The sequence below is a fragment of the Taudactylus pleione genome, unplaced genomic scaffold (assembly GCF_031769625.1).
Source record: "Taudactylus pleione unplaced genomic scaffold, aTauple2 ptg001573l, whole genome shotgun sequence".
NCBI classification, from domain to species: Eukaryota; Metazoa; Chordata; class Amphibia; order Anura; family Myobatrachidae; genus Taudactylus; species Taudactylus pleione.
Genome location: NW_028285970.1, coordinates 3,504,228 through 3,523,949, shown reverse-complemented (window position 1 = coordinate 3,523,949; position 19,722 = coordinate 3,504,228). Strand labels below are relative to the sequence as shown.

At 42.6% G+C, this 19,722-nt stretch overlaps 1 protein-coding gene across 2 annotated transcripts in view; it reads left to right on the top strand.

Annotated features, from left to right (window-relative positions):
- The window catches only part of TRPM6 (transient receptor potential cation channel subfamily M member 6), a 187,545-nt gene that overhangs the window by 162,081 nt on the left and 5,742 nt on the right, over positions 1–19,722 (top strand). For both annotated transcript variants that reach the window (XM_088464054.1, XM_088464053.1), the window contains exons 34-35: positions 10,610–10,661; positions 18,799–18,905. In XM_088464054.1, the coding sequence (XP_088320180.1) occupies positions 10,610–10,661; positions 18,799–18,905 (159 nt within the window). The remainder of the gene's footprint in view (positions 1–10,609; positions 10,662–18,798; positions 18,906–19,722) is intronic.

Here is a 19,722-nt window from a genome sequence, read left to right as displayed (position 1 = left end):
GTTACCATCTGGAAAATATGTTCTGTGAGCAGCCAGAGAAGACCTTTAGAAATACAACCCACCCAGCAGCTTTTGTTGTACTGTATGTGATTTTATTTCCAACTGGGACTTGTACACCTATATATACCTTCCAATTTTTACTTTCTTAAAGCTCCATATGCGCATATGTTTGATTTTTATTGACAGTGCTACCAGCGTTTTTTTAATTGTATTTTTATTGCATACTGATTGTGATATTTGATGGCTTTTTTTTATTTTTTATGCTATTAATTTGAAGTAAAATTCATTGTTTAAATAATTTTTCAGTCTATCTGCACTCTCTCCACTTTCTCTGTTTTCACATTGTGACTTTAGAAGTTGGCTATCTCCCCTTTGATGGAGCAGAATTTAGCAACTGTTGATTGATTGGAGATAAGGTGCCTGATTTCACCCCCTTCCTTTAGTTCTCCCATAATGAATAGACCCCTAAAACTGAAATCTCTCATGAAATATAATGTTTTCTGCTGGCTATCTGCACAGCTTTGAGAGTATAAGAGTTGGCAAATTTTTCTTACAAATCTCTTGATTTTTCACAAGGAACAGGTATTCTACAGTTTTGGAACATCTGTATGGCCCGGTGTGCCCCAAATTACAGGATAAAAGTGAAAACAGGATTTTTGTATTTACTGTATGTTGAATCCTTTTCTCTGAATGCATTGGAAACACTGAGCGCCTCCTCATTTATACCTTCTAGTTCTTCTACTAAAAGTCTACCATGGTTAAATACTTTTATTTGGGGGTGATGTTGTACCTATCTCTGGTTAGTGTTTTCTTTCTGGTTTTCTCTTGTTGGGTTTGGTTAGACGAATAACTGAGCTCCCTGCATGAATTATATAAGAGGGAAAAGCACATAACATGCTATATAGTAAAAGTCCTGAATAAGGCTCTATAACCTATAGTCCAGTGTCACACAATGAGATCAGAGAAAATGCTTTAACGCAAGTAATAAAATATTCTGTTTCTTGCCACTTCAAACATATAGGGCCTGATTCATAAGTGCACACACCATGGACGCATCTTTTGCGGCGGCGATAATATTCAAATGGCAGTTGCAGCCTTTCTCTTATGCTCTTATGAACTAGTGTGCACTGGAATGTGCAAGCACTGAGACGCCCACTTTCAGTGCCCTGGCATGCCGCACCATCTCTATAGCAGGTACAGTGTCTCAATCTGAACATGGCCTCTGTGGCTGCGGCACTGCGTATGAGAACGCAGCAGCTTTCCCTGACATGCCTGTGACACTTCCATAACACGCCCATGCAACTGATTTGTTTTGCATCCTTGTCAGGCCACCTCCCAGTCACCATTCAGGAACGCCCATGGGTTTTTTCTCACTAGATCTGATGCCAGTGGTCCCTTATACAACAGCACATTTTGTGCATATACTCAGGGCAATTCAGATACCGTAGGGGTGTTCAGAATGTTTTGCACATGTGCAGTGGCAAATAATTGCTCTACTACATGAACATCAGCATTGCATGCACTTTTGAATCAGGCCCTAACTTTGCCAGCCACTGCACTGTATTGTTGATGATTTTAGAACAATGTCATGCTCCAGACACTTAAAACCACCTTTTTACCTCTCCGGTGCCTTTCCAGGCTAGCTCTGAGGTTCACTTGTGCTGTGCATCACTCCCGCCCTGTCTGCTCAGTGTCCTGTCACTGAGCATGGAGTGCTCACAGCGTGTCTCCCCAGCATGATGGTAAGTAAACTGCACCCCAGAGTTCCCTCCAGAACAGCAGTATGGGGGCAGCCATGTTGTACTCTCTCACCTGACTCTCCTCCACCAGTCAGAGTGCTGCTCCAAAACCAGTTGATTACAGCATCCAATCCCTGGGGATCCTCCCCTATAAATTCCATTTCCTGACTGACCTCTGTTGCCAGTACAACGTTGCTCCTTGCTGAAGTTAGAGCTCAGTACTGAACTCCCAGGTACTTTGTATCTGAACGGTCCCAGGGCCAGATTCAGCAAGGAATGCAGATGCGAATGCAATAGAGATTAAGCACGCAGTCTCACTGCGAAAGTATGATAATCCATTGCAATCACAATCTCAGCACAACATAAGGACGCCCACTTTACCTTACACACATCCACACTTGCACAAGCCCTGACCTTACTCAGAAATTGCTAACCTCAGTATGCGCTATGTAGGGCATCACAGTGGATCATTTATGCACATACACGCACTGCGATGCATACGCAGTACGCAACAATTAGCTGATTACATGCGTATTAGCAACTGCGTTCCTTGCTGAATCAGGCCCCCAGTCTGTTATATCCAGTTCCTAGATCTGGTAAACACGTCTCCTATACCAGTGGTTCTCAAACTCGGTCCTCAGGACCCCACACAGTTCACATTTTGCAGGTCACCCAGCAAGTGCACAGGTGTAATAATTACTCACTGACACATTTTAAAAGATCCACAGGTGGAGCTAACTATTTCACTTGTGATTCTGTGAGGAGACCTGGAAAACATGCACTGTTTGGGGTCCTGAGGACCGAGTTTGAGAACCTGTGCCCTATACCATCTTGCACACCAGTCTGGTTTTACCACCGAGACTTGCTCTTACAGCAACCATCGGTTCCAGCCGATACTTCCAACCATCGGTCTCATCTGATGCTTCCAACATCGGACTCTTATCTATTAAGTTCCTCAATTCATCAACATCTGACCCAACCGATCAAGTTCATCAATTCATCAACATCGGTTCCAACCGATCAAGTTCATCAATTGATCAACTTCAGACTCTCATCAATTAAGTTTTTCAATTCATCAACATCGTTCCCATCAATTCATTAATATCGGACTCATATCAATTAAGTTCTTAAATTCTTCAACATGGTCTCAAACTGATCAAGTTCATCAATTCTTTACATCGTATTCAATTACATCAAGTTCTTCAAATCATCAACATCGGTCTCAAACCGATCCAGCTCTCAATCCAGCATCATTGGTCCCAATCCGATTCTGCTGATTCAATCAGTATTATATATTAAGTTCCATTCCAACCTGCTGTTCAATAAAGACTTTCTGTTCCTGTTCTCGCCTTCGGGCCCATCATCCACTGCTGTATCTCTACCTTCTCACATCTATACATGAGGAGGTCCTGGCTCAAGCCACCTAAATTCATCCACACCTCTCAAATCTCCTCTTCAGTCTCCCGTGCCTGTTACAACCCAAAACTAACCCTCAGGCATGATAAACAAGCTAGTCCAGCTGAAAGGATACGTTTAATCCTCCAAGGTCTGTCTTGTTAGTATCAATATTATCTATAGGTGATTGCATTCTGCACACACCCCTAATGTTGCTCTCTTCATGTCTCCATCATTCTGAGGTCAAGTTAAATGGTCTGATTTATTTTGACAGAAAAAGTACAGAGCTATAGAAAAATGCAGTGAGAGAGCTTAAAAAATATATATCTATATACAAAACAACATAATATATATACCACTTCTTTTAGCTTGTATTTATTTAATATTATGACATCGATAATTGAGATAGGACATCGTCATTTTAATGGTTGGATTTCACAAATAAAAATTCCATATTGGATTTACCTCAGATATACAGCAGATGTCTCTGTCTCTCTTTGAAGCATTTTCTTTATCTAGCTCTACATATAATAAACCCATAGTGACTTTTTACTGTGTTTTGCTGTTTGGGATCTTTCCTGCTTACCATCGATTGTCTGTAGGCCTCAAGTATGTATTAGAACAACAATATATAGTAATTGAAGACCTTGGAATATATTTTGTTCAATTTAAACTAGGGGTGTGCACCGGCCACTTTTCGTGTTTTGGTTTTGGATCTGGATCTTTCTTCGTGTTTTGGATCTGGATTGGTTTTGCCAAAACCACCCTTCCGTGTTTTGGGTTCTGGGTTTTGTGTTTTGGATCTGTATTTTTTTTAAAAAAGCATAAAAACAGCTAAAATCACAGAATTTGTAGGTTTTTCTGCTCCTATGCTATTATTAACCTCAATAACCTTAATTTCCACTCATTTCCAGTCTATTCTGAATACCTCACACCTCACAATAGTGTTTTTATGTCCAAAAGGTTGCACCGAGGTAGCTGGATGACTATGCTAAGCGACACGAGTGGGCGGCACAAACACGTGACCCATCTAGGCATGAAACTGCAGTGGCAGACAGGATGGCATTGAAAAACTAGGCCCCAAACTGTACATAATGCAAAGAAAAAAAAGAGGTGCAAGATGGAATTGTCCTTGGGCCCTCCCACCCACCCTTATGTTGTATAAACAGGACATGCACACTTTAACAAACCAATCATTTCAGCGCCAGGGTCTGCCACACAACTGTGGCTGAAATGATTGGTTCGTTTGGGCCCCCACAAAACAAGCTGGCAATTTATCTGTCCCTGCACAAACTGGCTCTACGGAGGCAAGATGTCATCCTCATCCTCCACATCCACCGATTCCTCACCCTCTTCAGTGTGTACATCCTCATCCTCACAGAGTATTAATTCGTCCCTGCAGGAACCACAGGTCCCTCTGTACGTTCTGGAGGCTGGTCTCCCTGGAAGAGTTGATAATTCATTTTATGAACATCATCTTCTCCACATTTTGTGGAAGCAACCTCCTACGCCTTTCGCTGACAAGGTTCCCGGCTGCACTAAACACTCTTTCGGAGTACACACTGGAGGGGGGGCAACTCAGGTAAAATAGAGCCAGTTTGTACAGGGACCTCCAAATTGCTTCTTTTTCCTGCCAGTACAGGTACGGACTGTCTGACATGCCTACTTGGATTCTGTCACTGATGTAATCCTTTAACAGACAGACGCACGCTTGTCGCTGCTGCTTTGAGGATTCAAGTGCGGCTACAGCCCACACAATTCACAAAGACAGAAAAAAAAAAAGAATATTTTTATTGTTTGTGGAGCACACTTTGAGGGTTACACCACCCTTTAACAGTCAGACGCACGCTTGTCGCTGCTGCTTTGAGGATGCAAGTGCGGCTACAGCCCACACAATTCACAAAGACAGAAAAAAGAAGAAGAATATTTTAATTGTTTGTGTAGCACACTTTGAGGGTGTCACCACCCTTTAACAGACAGACGCACGCTTGTCGCTGCTGCTTTAAGGATGCAGGTGCGGCTACAGCCCACACAATTCACAAAGACAGAAAAAAGAAGAATATTTTTATTGTTTGTGTAGCACACTTTGAGGGTGTCACCACCCTTTAACAGACAGACGCACGCTTGTCGCTGCTGCTTTGAGGATGCAAGTGCGGCTACATCGCACACAAGTCACAAACACATTAAAAAAATAGTTTTTTATTTTTTGGAGCACTTTGAGAGTTACACCACCCTTTAACAGACAGACGCACGCTTGTCGCTGCTGCTTTAAGGATGCAGGTGCGGCTACAGCCCACACATTTCACAAAGACCGAAAAAAAAAGAACAATATTTTAATTGTTTCTGTAGAACACTTTGAGGTGTCACCACCCTTTAACAGACAGACGCACGCTTGTCGCTGCTGCTTTAAGGATGCAGGTGCGGCTACAGCCCACACAATTCACAAAGACAGAAAAAAGAAGAATATTTTTATTGTTTGTGTAGCACACTTTGAGGGTGTCACCACCCTTTAACAGACAGACGCACGCTTGTCGCTGCTGCTTTGAGGATGCAAGTGCGGCTACATCGCACACAAGTCACAAACACATTAAAAAAATAGTTTTTTATTTTTTGGAGCACTTTGAGAGTTACACCACCCTTTAACAGACAGACGCACGCTTGTCGCTGCTGCTTTAAGGATGCAGGTGCGGCTACAGCCCACACATTTCACAAAGACCGAAAAAAAAAGAACAATATTTTAATTGTTTCTGTAGAACACTTTGAGGTGTCACCACCCTTTAACAGACAGACGCACGCTTGTCGCTGCTGCTTTAAGGATGCAGGTGCGGCTACAGCCCACACAATTCACATAGACAGAAAAAAAAAGAAGAATATTTTTATTGTTTGTGTAGCACACTGTGAGGGTGTCACCACCCTTTAACAGACAGATGCACGCTTGTCGCTGCTGCTTTGAGGATGCAAGTGCGGCTACATCGCACACAAGTCACAAACACATTAAAAAAATAGTTTTTTATTTTTTGGAGCACTTTGAGAGTTACACCACCCTTTAACAGACAGACGCACGCTTGTCGCTGCTGCTTTAAGGATGCAGGTGCGGCTACAGCCCACACATTTCACAAAGACCGAAAAAAAAAGAACAATATTTTAATTGTTTCTGTAGAACACTTTGAGGTGTCACCACCCTTTAACAGACAGACGCACGCTTGTCGCTGCTGCTTTAAGGATGCAGGTGCGGCTACAGCCCACACATTTCACAAAGACCGAAAAAAAAAGAACAATATTTTAATTGTTTCTGTAGAACACTTTGAGGTGTCACCACCCTTTAACAGACAGACGCACGCTTGTCGCTGCTGCTTTAAGGATGCAGGTGCGGCTACAGCCCACACAATTCACAAAGACAGAAAAAAGAAGAATATTTTTATTGTTTGTGTAGCACACTTTGAGGGTGTCACCACCCTTTAACAGACAGACGCACGCTTGTCGCTGCTGCTTTGAGGATGCAAGTGCGGCTACATCGCACACAAGTCACAAACACATTAAAAAAATAGTTTTTTATTTTTTGGAGCACTTTGAGAGTTACACCACCCTTTAACAGACAGACGCACGCTTGTCGCTGCTGCTTTAAGGATGCAGGTGCGGCTACAGCCCACACATTTCACAAAGACCGAAAAAAAAAGAACAATATTTTAATTGTTTCTGTAGAACACTTTGAGGTGTCACCACCCTTTAACAGACAGACGCACGCTTGTCGCTGCTGCTTTAAGGATGCAGGTGCGGCTACAGCCCACACAATTCACATAGACAGAAAAAAAAAGAAGAATATTTTTATTGTTTGTGTAGCACACTGTGAGGGTGTCACCACCCTTTAACAGACAGATGCACGCTTGTCGCTGCTGCTTTAAGGATGCAGGTGCGGCTACAGCCCACACATTTCACAAAGACCGAAAAAAAAAGAACAATATTTTAATTGTTTGTGTAGCACACTGTGAGGGTGTCACCACCCTTTAACAGACAGATGCACGCTTGTCGCTGCTGCTTTAAGGATGCAGGTGCGGCTACAGCCCACACAATTCACAAAGACAGAAAAAAAAAGAACAATATTTTATTGTTTGTGTAGCACACTTTGAGGGTGTCACCACCCTTTAACAGACAGACGCACGCTTGTCGCTGCTGCTTTGAGGATGCAGGTGGAATCTAGACGGGATTTGGAACCGAGGACACACTACCTCCATCAATTGTCTAAATCCCACTGCACTAATGGCGGATACCGGACGCACGTCTAACACCAACATAGCAGTCAAGGCCTCAGTTATACGTTTTGCTTCAGGATGACTGCTGTCGTACTTCATCCTCATCGCTAGGGACTGTTGGAGGGTCAATTGTTTAGTAAAAGTAGTGATGTTCCTACTTCCTCTCTGGGATGATGAACAACTCCCAGCAGCAGCAACAGCACTAGGAGGAAGTGGTTCTTGATCTTTCCCTATTTTATTTTTATCGGAGAAAGTTTGGTCCTCCATTTATGTTATATTGATATATATACGTGCGGCTAAAGCGCACACAAACACAGAAAATATTTTTTTATTTTTGCTGGAGAGTAGTGCACTTTGTGGGTTACACCACCCTTTAAGAAATGAGCCAGCCGGCTCTTTACTTATGGGACACAGGCGCACGCTTGGCGCTGCTCCTTTGTTGATGCACGTGCAGCCACAGTGCACACAAGTCACAAACACAGAAAATATATATTTTTTTGGTTTGGAGTGTACTTTGGGGGTTACAGAACCCTTTAACGGTCAAGCCAACCGGCCCTTTACTTATGACACAGGCGCACGCTTGGCACTACTTTGTTGATGCACGTGCGGCTACTGCGCACACAATTCACAAACACAGAAAATTATTTTTTTTTTGGTTTGGACTGGAGTGTACTTTCAGGGGATACAGCACCCTTTAACGGTCTAGCCAGCCGGCCCTTTACTTATGACACAGGCGCACGCTTGGCACTACTTTGTTGATGCACGTGCGGCTACTGCGCACACAATTCACAAACACAGAAAATAATTTTTTTTTTGGTTTGGACTGGAGTGTACTTTCGGGGGTTACAGCACCCTTAACGGTCAAGCCAGCCGGCCCTTTACTTATGACACAGGCGCACGCTTGGCACTACTTTGTTGATGCACGTGCGGCTACTGCGCACACAATTCACAAACACAGAAAATAATTTTTTTTTTGGTTTGGACTGGAGTGTACTTTCGGGGGTTACAGCACCCTTAACGGTCAAGCCAGCCAGCCCTTTACTTATGACACAGGCGCACGCTTGGCACTACTTTGTTGATGCACATGCGGCTACTGCGCACACAATTCACAAACACAGAAAATAATTATTTTTTTGGTTTGGACTGGAGTGTACTTTCGGGGGTTACAGCACCCTTAACGGTCAAGCCAGCCGGCCCTTTACTTATGACACAGGCGCACGCTTGGCACTACTTTGTTGATGAACGTGCGGCTACTGCGCACACAATTCACAAACACAGAAAATAATTTTTTTTTTGGTTTGGACTGGAGTGTACTTTGGGGGTTACAGCACCCTTTAATGGTCAAGCCAGCCGGCCCTTTACTTATGACACAGGCGCACGCTTGGCACTACTTTGTTGATGCATATGCGGCTACTGCGCACACAATTCACAAACACAGAAAATAATTTTTTTTTTGGTTTGGACTGGAGTGTACTTTCGGGGGTTACAGCACCCTTAACGGTCAAGCCAGCCGGCCCTTTACTTATGACACAGGCGCACGCTTGGCACTACTTTGTTGATGCACGTGCGGCTACTGCGCACACAATTCACAAACACAGAAAATATTTTTTTTTTTGGTTTGGACTGGAGTGTACTTTCGGGGGTTACAGCACCCTTAACGGTCAAGCCAGCCGGCCCTTTACTTATGACACAGGCGCACGCTTGGCACTACTTTGTTGATGAACGTGCGGCTACTGCGCACACAATTCACAAACACAGAAAATAATTTTTTTTTTGGTTTGGACTGGAGTGTACTTTGGGGGTTACAGCACCCTTTAATGGTCAAGCCAGCCGGCCCTTTACTTATGACACAGGCGCACGCTTGGCACTACTTTGTTGATGCATATGCGGCTACTGCGCACACAATTCACAAACACAGAAAATAATTTTTTTTTTGGTTTGGACTGGAGTGTACTTTCGGGGGTTACAGCACCCTTAACGGTCAAGCCAGCCGGCCCTTTACTTATGACACAGGCGCACGCTTGGCACTACTTTGTTGATGCACGTGCGGCTACTGCGCACACAATTCACAAACACAGAAAATAATTTTTTTTTTGGTTTGGACTGGAGTGTACTTTCGGGGGTTACAGCACCCTTAACGGTCAAGCCAGCCGGCCCTTTACTTATGACACAGGCGCACGCTTGGCACTACTTTGTTGATGCACGTGCGGCTACTGCGCACACAATTCACAAACACAGAAAATAATTTTTTTTTTGGTTTGGACTGGAGTGTACTTTCGGGGGTTACAGCACCCTTAACGGTCAAGCCAGCCGGCCCTTTACTTATGACACAGGCGCACGCTTGGCACTACTTTGTTGATGCACGTGCGGCTACTGCGCACACAATTCACAAACACAGAAAATATATTATTTTTTTAGCACTTGGGGGGAGCACCCCTGATGGACAGAGCACCCCCTGGACAACACTTCAGCACCCCTTTAGGACTGGGACACTGCACAGGACTTTGGAGTGGACACAGCCCCTATGGAGAACTGACTGCACAACACAGTCCAGCCAGCCCCTATGGACTTTGAAGTAGTGGACACAGCCCCTATTAACAACAGCAGCACAGCACAACACAGCCAGCCCCTATGGACTTTGAAGTAGTGGACAACAGCAGCACTACACTACACTACACTACACAGCCCTAACTCCCACCCTCCCTCTTCACTGTCCACAGCCGAGTGAGAAAATGGCGCCGATGTGTGTACCTTATATAGGATCCAAAACCCGCGAGACTCGGAAGGCGGGAAGATGACGTTTTGCCTCGATTTCAGATCCGAGTCAGGCGGGAAAAGTCGAGCCTGACTCGGATCGGACTCAGATCGGGGGGGCTCGGGGGGGTTCGGATTTCAGAAATCCGAACCCGCTCACCCCTAATTTAAACACAGAATTGACAAAGCTATAAGACCGATAAAATATAAGATATTCATTTGTAAATCTGGATTCTCTTGTTTACCTATACAAAAATAAAGTGCATGCTAGTAAAAAATATTCTATACAGTCTGGAGAGAGCTTCAAATATAATTTACTGACTATTGGCCCTGACTTATTGTGCAAAGCTTTTCTTCAATGGCATTCTATACATTCATGATAGACTATATATATATATATATATATATATATATATATATATAAAATCTATCTACAGTATCTATCATTTATGTATTTTCTTTATCTTACAGGTGTTGGGGAAAATCTTACTGATCCCTCTGTTATTAAACCGGAAGACAAGGAGTACGTATAATCACAAGCCTCTATTCTGAAAATACCAAAGTAAATGTAACTTTCAGTTCAGATTGTCTGTCCATCTGTGCTCATCAGAGGGGTTTCTTTGCACATTGCACCCTGTCACATAGGCTGCCTCTCTTAAGGCCCCCATACATCAGAGATGGATTGCAGCAATCGTGGAATTTGCAATCGATTGTGTATAAAAATCTTTCCCTTTTTCAATCGATTGCAGAATTGCCACAATAGATTGAAAAAGGGAAAGATTTTTATACACAATCGATTGCAAATTGCACGATTGCTGCAATCAATCTCTGATGTATGTGGGCCTGTAATCCACAGTTAATAGAGTATAATATATTTAAGGGAGTTCTTCAGCTTCTGTAATTGGAACAATTGTGCATTTAATCAGCTCAACCATCTATATTTACATATTACTGGATGAAGGAATAACATGACCACATACATTAAAAACTACAGACATATAATTCAGCACTTTTACTATGGCAGACTAACTGTGTTTTATCTGTAAGTATTTCATTTTATGGCCATACTGTTATTTGTGAGGATAGATTCTCTATTGTTAGTAGAAATCTACAGCCTCGTGGGAACATCCATCTGGTACCTGAGGTACTGTATGGAAGAGTCTGTACCTTGGGACCTCTTACAGGTTGTGTATATCATTTTATTATTGCACTAATTGTGTAGTTTCCAGTTGTATTGCATGAAATCGCAATGTTACCAGTAAGTATTTAGCTCCTAGCTAAAGCCAATGGACATATCATGAATGATAACACAAGAAAAACACAATGAATGAAAACACTGATTTCATGTGCAATAAGCAATTTTGAAGATTCCCCAATGTATAGTGCATCAATAGTATCTGTAGCTATCGCAATCCTTATAACACTGAAGTTTCTAAATTGACCAGTTATTGCATTTAAAACACATCTAATGAACAAATGCAGCGTTAAATAGCAACACCAGTGGAATTGCAGATACACCAGTTGCTTAACCAGGTGGCAGTTTTATTCAAGTATAGTAGTAGTTAATGATACAACTGTACTCACAGTTACACACTTGTTAATCTGGATGGCGCGGAGTTTGAGCGGAACATACAGTGCACCAGCCAGTGATGTATGTTGGTAGTGGAGTTAGTATATGCAGAATACGCAGTACATACAGACCAATATGTAGGATAATTGTACTGCCCCGCACTAAGTGTCTGACAAATTTGGAGCAGCCAGCATAACCAATACTCTATCTTCCAATAATCCAGTCAGATGTGATCTGAAGAACTGAGTTTATTATTCGATAGAGGAACTTGCGTGGAAATGATAAGTAATGTGATGAGATGAGTGATGATATGACAAGTGATGTGGTAAAACTGTAAACAAACAATAAAAAGCGATTACTATATGTACATGGGAATGCAAGGCAAACATATACATAACATGGGATATGCAAACAACATGAAACATACAGTATGCAATGTCACATAGTACAGCTAACATGCATAACATAACTGGCTAAGCAGATCTATGGCACAGTTGAAGCTTAGAACTCACCATCGGATGCTGTACCAGGTTGAGCATATGTAATAATGGCTGTCTGGGACCATGTGAAAAAGGAAATGGCTGCTTACAGCTCCTTTAGCCCAGAAGGCATTGCCAGACTGCTATGGAATGTTAAGAAGGAGAAAATAAATCAGATTTAAACTGCTGCTGTCCTGACCACTAGGTGGGGCTGCTAATGTGAATTAGTGCAACATAACAGACCCTATGCTGAAGGCATGACACTCCCTGTCTGGTATTGTTGATACCACAAATTTAAACTCTAAGTAGGTAACAATAAGAACAGTTCAGACACTGGTCTGAGAAACAACTTAGTCTCTCCTTGCTTACAGATCTTGACCTCACGAACTTTCCCATCCTTGCTTGGGAACGTCTTGGTGACAATACTCAAAGGCGACTCGTTACATTGTGACTGACAATCTCTGACCAGCACAATGTCACCAGGTTTTAGGTTGGGTTTGCAACTTGCCACTTGGTCCTTGGCTGCAGGGTAGAGATATATTGTCTTTTCCGCCTGTCCCAAAAGGTGTTTGCTAGGCTTTGAACTTGCCTCCATTGTCGTTTGAATAAGGCTTTGTTGGTGAACTCTCCAGAAGGAGCATAGATAGTCCCGGTCTTCTGAATAAGAAGAGTAGCAGGAGTAAGTAAAAGCGGATCTTCTGGGTCATTAGAAACGGAAGTCAAAGGTCTGGCATTGACGATAACTGAGACTTCATCCATGAAAGTTGTTAAACTCTTGTGAATAAGACTTACAGAACCTACTTGTAGGAATATGGAATCAAGGATTATGCGTATGATGCCAATCATCCTTTCCCATGTACCTTCCTTAAGAGAAGAATGAGGTGGGTTGAAAGTCCATGTACAACTTTGCTCACTGAGGTATCTCTCTACTACTTTAGTGTTGATGTTTGAGTGAATTTGTAGCTCTTTGGTTGCGTAAATATTTTGACAGTGATGCCAACCTATACATTCAGTCACTCTTAGAAATGTGGCACGTTTAAATGAACGGGCTGTATGAGTTAGGCAGGTAATTGCTCTAAGAAGTGATTTCCAAGTTGAGAATCTTTGGAATCTGTGTGGCTCAAGTTGACAATTTGAGATGATGGTATGGATCGTTGTCACAGCTAGCACTGCAGCACAAAGTTCTAGCCTGGGTATGGTATGCTCTGGAAGTGGTGCCAACTTTACTTTGCCCATGACAAACCCAATATGACACTAGCCTCTAATAGCCACAGTTTTAAGATATGCAACAGCGGCAATTGCTTGGATTGAAGCATCAGAAAATACACATAGTCTCTGGTTTTGTTCTTCTGTAGAAGGCACAGGAGCATATGAATGTGTAATATAAAGGTTGGTTAATGTGGACAGAGAACTTTTCCACTCCTCCCACAAATCTCTTTTCTGAGGAGACAATGGCGCGTCCCAGTCGGATGACTCGCAGATTAGATCTCTGAGCAAGGCTTTACCTTGGATAGTGACAGGAGCAGCAAATCCTAAGGGGTCGTACAAGCTGTTTATAACAGACAAGACACCTCTGCAGGTGTAGGGTCTTTCCTCACTGTTCACTTGGAAGGTAAAGGAATTGGATTTTAAGTCCCATAAGAGTCCAAGGCTGTGTTGAGCTGGTGGAGAATCAGTTCCTAAATCTAAATCCCTTAAGTCACTGGTATGATCTTAAGAAGGGAAGGCTTCCATCACTCTTTTGCTGTTGGAAGCTATTTTGTGAAGCCTGAGATTAGAGCAGGCAAGCATTTCCTGAGCTCTCTTGTGGAGGCTGATTGCTGTCTCATCCGTTGGCATAGATTTTAAACAGTCATCTACATAGAAATCTTTTTCCACAAGTTGTCTAACATCAGAACCATACTCTAGCTCGCCCTCTTGAGCTGAACATCTGAGTCCATAGATGGCAACTACAGGGGAAGGGCTGTTACCAAAGATGTATACCCTCATGCAGTACTCTGCAATATCTTTAGAGGGGTCATTGTCTCTGAACCAAAGGAATCTTAGGAAATTCCTGTCACATTCCCTCACGAGGAAGCAGTGAAACATTTGTTGAATGTCAGCTGTGAAGGCAATAGAGTCCTTACGAAAACGGAAAACGTATGAGTACTCCAAGTATTTTGTTGTTAAGGTCTGGTCCTGTCAGGAGAACATCATTTAAGGAGATGCCTTCGAACTTGGCACTGGAATCAAACACGACTCTGATCTGACCTGGTTTCTTTGGGTGGTATACTCCAAACATTGGTAAGTACCAGCATTCATCTGTGTATTTAAGAATGGGAGCTATCTCAGCATGACCGTTCTCAAATATTTTGTCCATGAAAGAGAAGGAGTGATCTTTCATTACTGGCTTCCTGTGGAAGTTGCGTTTTAGTGAAGAGAAGCATTTAAATACTTGTTCTCTGTTGTTAGGTAGGCACCATTTGTGTGTTTTAAAGGGTAGAGGTGCAACCCAGCTGTTGGCATCATCTTTGACTAGTCCCTTTTTCATTATTTCCAGGAATAGATTGTCCTCTATGGACATTGCGACTTAATCATCCCTTTTTGTTCTTTGGAAGACTGTGCACCCCAAATGTTCTTGGTAGCTGTCACAGATGTGGTTGTCACTAGGAGAGTCTATGACAGTGCAGTGTGGTAGTTCCTTTATGAGGAAGTGATTGTGACATAGTTGAAATAGAGAAGGGCGTCCGTTTTCTAAAGTACAGGTAAGCATGCTGTTGACAGTAGCTGGTTTATGCACATTTCCAAGACATACTTCTCCTATTATGACCCATCCTAGGTCTAATCTTTGAGCATAAGGAGCATTGTGTGGACCGTTAATCTGACTTTGTGGACTCATAAGATATCTCTCCCAATAAGTACAATTATCTGGGCTAGTGGGTCCAGTTCTGGTATCAGATGTGCTATATGTTTCAATTGTGCATGATGGATAGCTGCGTCTGGTGTAGGGATTTCAGACTTATTATCAGGGATCTCATTGCATTCAGTGATAGTGGGCAAGGGAAGGCATATCTTTCTGTGTAAGGACTCGACTTGATAGCCGATTGCTCTTCTCGAAACTCCCTGCACAAGTCCTTAAGGAGTATGGAGTGTCCTTTGATATTAAAGGTCTCAAAGAATGTTGATTTAGCTAGAGACATTACTTTGATCATCTAGGATTGCATAAAGTTTTACGGCTTTCTCTTGTTGGCCGTTAGAGTAGACTCTGATCAAACAGATTTTGGAGCAAGATCTGCTACTAATAGTGTCTTTGCAGACTTGAGTACATTGTGAAGTTATCTCTGGTATGACTGCAGTAGTGTCTCTTTGCTCCACACTGAGCTCCCCGCCATGCTCTGTGTCACCATAACTGTGTTGCAAAGTCAATGGGGAAGGTCCAGAGTGTAGAGCTGTATTGTGTTCTGTGCTGTGACATTCTATGCAGTTAACACTAACTTTACAATCCTTGGCAAGGTGGGTTGAAGAAGAGCAGCACTTGTAGCAGATGCCATTTTCTCTTAGGAATGCTTTGCAGTTCTCCAGGGACTTTTCTCTGAAGGCTCTGCATTTCAGGAGAGGATGCGGTTTGTTATGCAGGGGACACGGCTTGGCAGGATCTTTATCTTTGTTCTCTTGACGAGTAGAATAGGTAGACCTGTGGGAAGAATCTGTATAATGCACATTAGTCTTGTGAACTGCGACTGACATTTTGCGGGGGTTAGGTAGAATAGGGGTTGAGCTAGTCAGGGTAAAGGTAAAACTAGGATCATTCCTGGTCTTAGCTTGTTGGTGCACAAAGTCCACAAAAACAGAGAATGGTGGAAATGGCACGTTGTGCCGCTGCTTATATTTGGAACCATGGGTGAGCCATTGCTCCTGCAGATTGTAAGGTAGCTTTTGTACTATAGGGTTAATGCCTCTGGCTGTGTCGAGGAAGGCAAGTCCTGGTAAGTCTCCCTCACACTTGGCTACTTGAAGCTCCATTAGTAAGTCACTTAATTCTCTCAGTCTCTGATAGCTTTTGTTAGGTAACCTAGGGAAATCATCAATTCTTTTGAATAGTGCACTTTCTATTATCTCTGGTGAGCCGTAGCACTCATTTAATCTATCCCAGATCATTTTAAGGCCATTCTCAGGGTGTTTGTTATTGATCACTCTTAACCTTCTAGCATGTTCAGTGGATTCATTCCCAAGCCATTTAATTAAAACGTCTATCTCTTCGCTATGTGAAAGGCCTAACCCTCTGATTACATTTTGGAAAGAGGATTGCCAGGCTCTGAAACTCTCAGGGCGATCATTGAACTTTGAGAGTCCTTTTGTGACCAGCTCACGGCGAGCAAGAAACTTGGCAAAATCTAATGTGTCCTGATTGGCTCCAGGAGATGCTGTTTGTCCATTAACATGGTGAGTAAATGGTGCGTGGTCATACCTGTTAGGATTGTATAGTTCCTGTTGACTTGTATCATACCACTTTTGTGTGTGGATAGTTGTGCCTTTGTTGTAATTTGCAGATTCAGACACCTGGTCTGGGGGAAAGTTGTCCCTCATGGGTTCCCTGTGTCTAGAATTCTCTTGTTTGCAGGTTTGCAGTTCACTGTTGACTAGTGGGGGCACTGCATTGTGTGTTTGGCTTGTTTCACTGATGAAATCTGAATGCATGCTTTGTACTGATTGAGGTTTGCTGTCCATTTTGGATGCTTGATTTACATATTCTGATGTGCGTTGCAATGAATTCTGTGATCCAAGCTCTGCGTCAAGCACATTGATCCTCCTTATATTAAGAAGTTCTACAGACTCTAAGAATTGTGCTTTGGCCATAGCAGCTGCTGCCTCCTTCTCTGCAGTGAGCTTCTCACTAATTGCTTCTAGGCGTTGTTTCTCCATAACTCTTTCTGCATCCAGACGTGACCTCTCCATATCTCTTTCTGTATCCAGATGTGACCTCTCCATATCTCTTTCTGCATACAGACGTGTTCTTTCTGCATCCAGATGTGATCTTTCTGCTTCCAGACGTGATTTCTCTATTCCTTTCTCTGCTTCTAAACATTATTTTTCTATTTTCAAACGCATCTCTTGTTCAGCAAAGGTGGCCCGCACTGTTGCAGCTTTCGCTTTTGCGCGTGCCATTATGGCTGCATTGCTGACAGATAAAGATTTGGAGGAACTAGAGACTTGGGACCTTGTTTTGTATGAAGGTGTCATTTTCTGTGACATGATGATGGAATGGAAATGCTTGACTGTGTAGAGGCTGCTGTATTGTAATGTGCAGATAACTGAGCTGACACTGTAGCAGGTCTCCGAGTAGTCAGGGTCTTGGGACTGTTGTTAGGCTGTTTGACTGTGCAGGGACTGTTGTCTTGCCATATGCAGGTGGCTATACTGACAGTGTGAAATTCCTGTGTTGTCAATGGCAGTACTCCTATTGCTGAGCTGCCATGGTTACACTGTATAGAAACTCTTGTGCTGTCATATGCAGATAGCTCTGGCTGGCAGTATAACAGATCTGTGAGTCGGTATGTGTCCCACTTGCTGGCAGAAATGTTGCTGACGAAGTCAGATATATGCATCACACACTGGGAGCCCGATGTTTTACTGTACTGCCCTGCACTAAGTGTCTGACAAATTTGACATAACCAATACTCTATCTTCCAATAATCCAGTCAGATGTGATCTGAAGAACTGAGTTTATTATTCGATAGAGGAACTTGCGTGGAAATGATAAGTAATGTGATGAGATGAGTGATGATATGACAAGTGATGTGGTAAAACTGTAAACAAACAATAAAAAGCAATTACTATATGTACATGGGAATGCAAGGCAAACAAATACATAACATGGGATATGCAAACAACATGAAACATACAGTATGCAAAATACAGGCTGCAATGTCACATAGTACAGCTAACATGCATAACTGGCTAAGCAGATCTATGGCACAGTTGAAGCTTAGAACTCACCATCGGATGCTGTACCAGGTTGAGCATATGTAATGATGACTGTCTGGGACCATGTGAAAAGGAAAATGGCTGCTTACAGCTCCTTTAGCCCAGAATGCATTGCTAGACTGTTATGGAATGTTAAGAAGGACAAAATAGATTAGATTTAAACTGCTGCTGTCCTGACCACTAGGTGGGGCTGCTAATGTGAATTAGTGCACATGTCCGTGTCCCACTGTGGCACTCATACAGTGACAAGATGGTGCCACGTATGCTTAGAAAACCACTTTTGTTAGGTAGAATGCATCAACTAAGCATTCATTGGTGCAGCTCAGTAGCGCACTCCATAGTTCAGCAGTTTTGGTGTGACACTTCCAGCAGGCTGAAATATTTATGAAACAAACATACATACTCGTATTTACCTGAATATCTGATGATTAGCAGTGCCTGTAACAGCCTTGCTGAGCAACTCCACTGCAACAGAGTGTCATTTTATACCCGCCTTCTATTATATCATACCACATAATTACATCATTTCTCTTCATTGAAACCTCCCAGTGCAGTATTGATCCTCATCATAGGGTCACAAAGTTACACTCCTCATTATAGAACTATAATAAGGACTTCTCTGACACAGTGTGCCTTTTTTTTTATAGATCGCGAGGTATGGTGTTTGGACCAGCTAATTTAGGAGAACGCGCACTTACAAACTTTGTTTCAAAACACAGATGCAATTCTTGCTGCAGAAAACTCAAACTCCCTGGTATGTATTGTGCATGTGTCATATACTAGAAATCAACATTTTTTCTTTTATTATTTTGTTTAAATGTGTAACTTCTGCCTAATTTCCAGTGCAGTGCTGACATTCTACTTTCAAGATTATAAAAATATTCTGAGAGGAGTTTAGGAAGGGATTTACTTAAGAGCTGCTCAGAGAAGAGATTAAACAGCATTGACACTTTTACATTAAATGAGACACATGATGAGACAGTCTTTCACTGCTGCTGAGTCTATTAAGTACAGCTGCTGCGTGCCTACCTCTCTGCCCTCGGCCTGTCAATCATTTCAAAGAAGAGGAATAGCACCAATACTGCCATAACCAGTCATGCAACACAAAATTATATTAAAGTGACCCCTACCGTGTCAGGAGGGCCTGCACAGTGTTAACAATTCCATTATTAAACTCTTTATCCCTGTCTTATTTTAAGTCTTAGCCTTCCTCTGGAGTTCTGCTGGGATCATGAGGATTCTATATTCAGTTTAACTATGGAGAGCCAGAGTCATGCAGACCCACCTTTTCATTAGAAATGCTTGTTAACCTCATGGATTTGTGTATATTTTCAGAGTAGTAATAGGAGACTGTTTGAAGTTCGTCTAAGAAATTAAGGGGTATATTTATTACTAATTTTTGTTAGGAGATAAAGTGAACAGTGATAAGGTACCAGCCAATTAGCGACTAACTGTCATGTCACAGGCTGTGTTTGAAAAATGGCAGTGATTGGCTGGTCCCCATCACTGTTCACTATCGCCTAATAAAACTTAGTAAATAGGCCCCTAAGTTTGTAATTGCTGTCTCATCT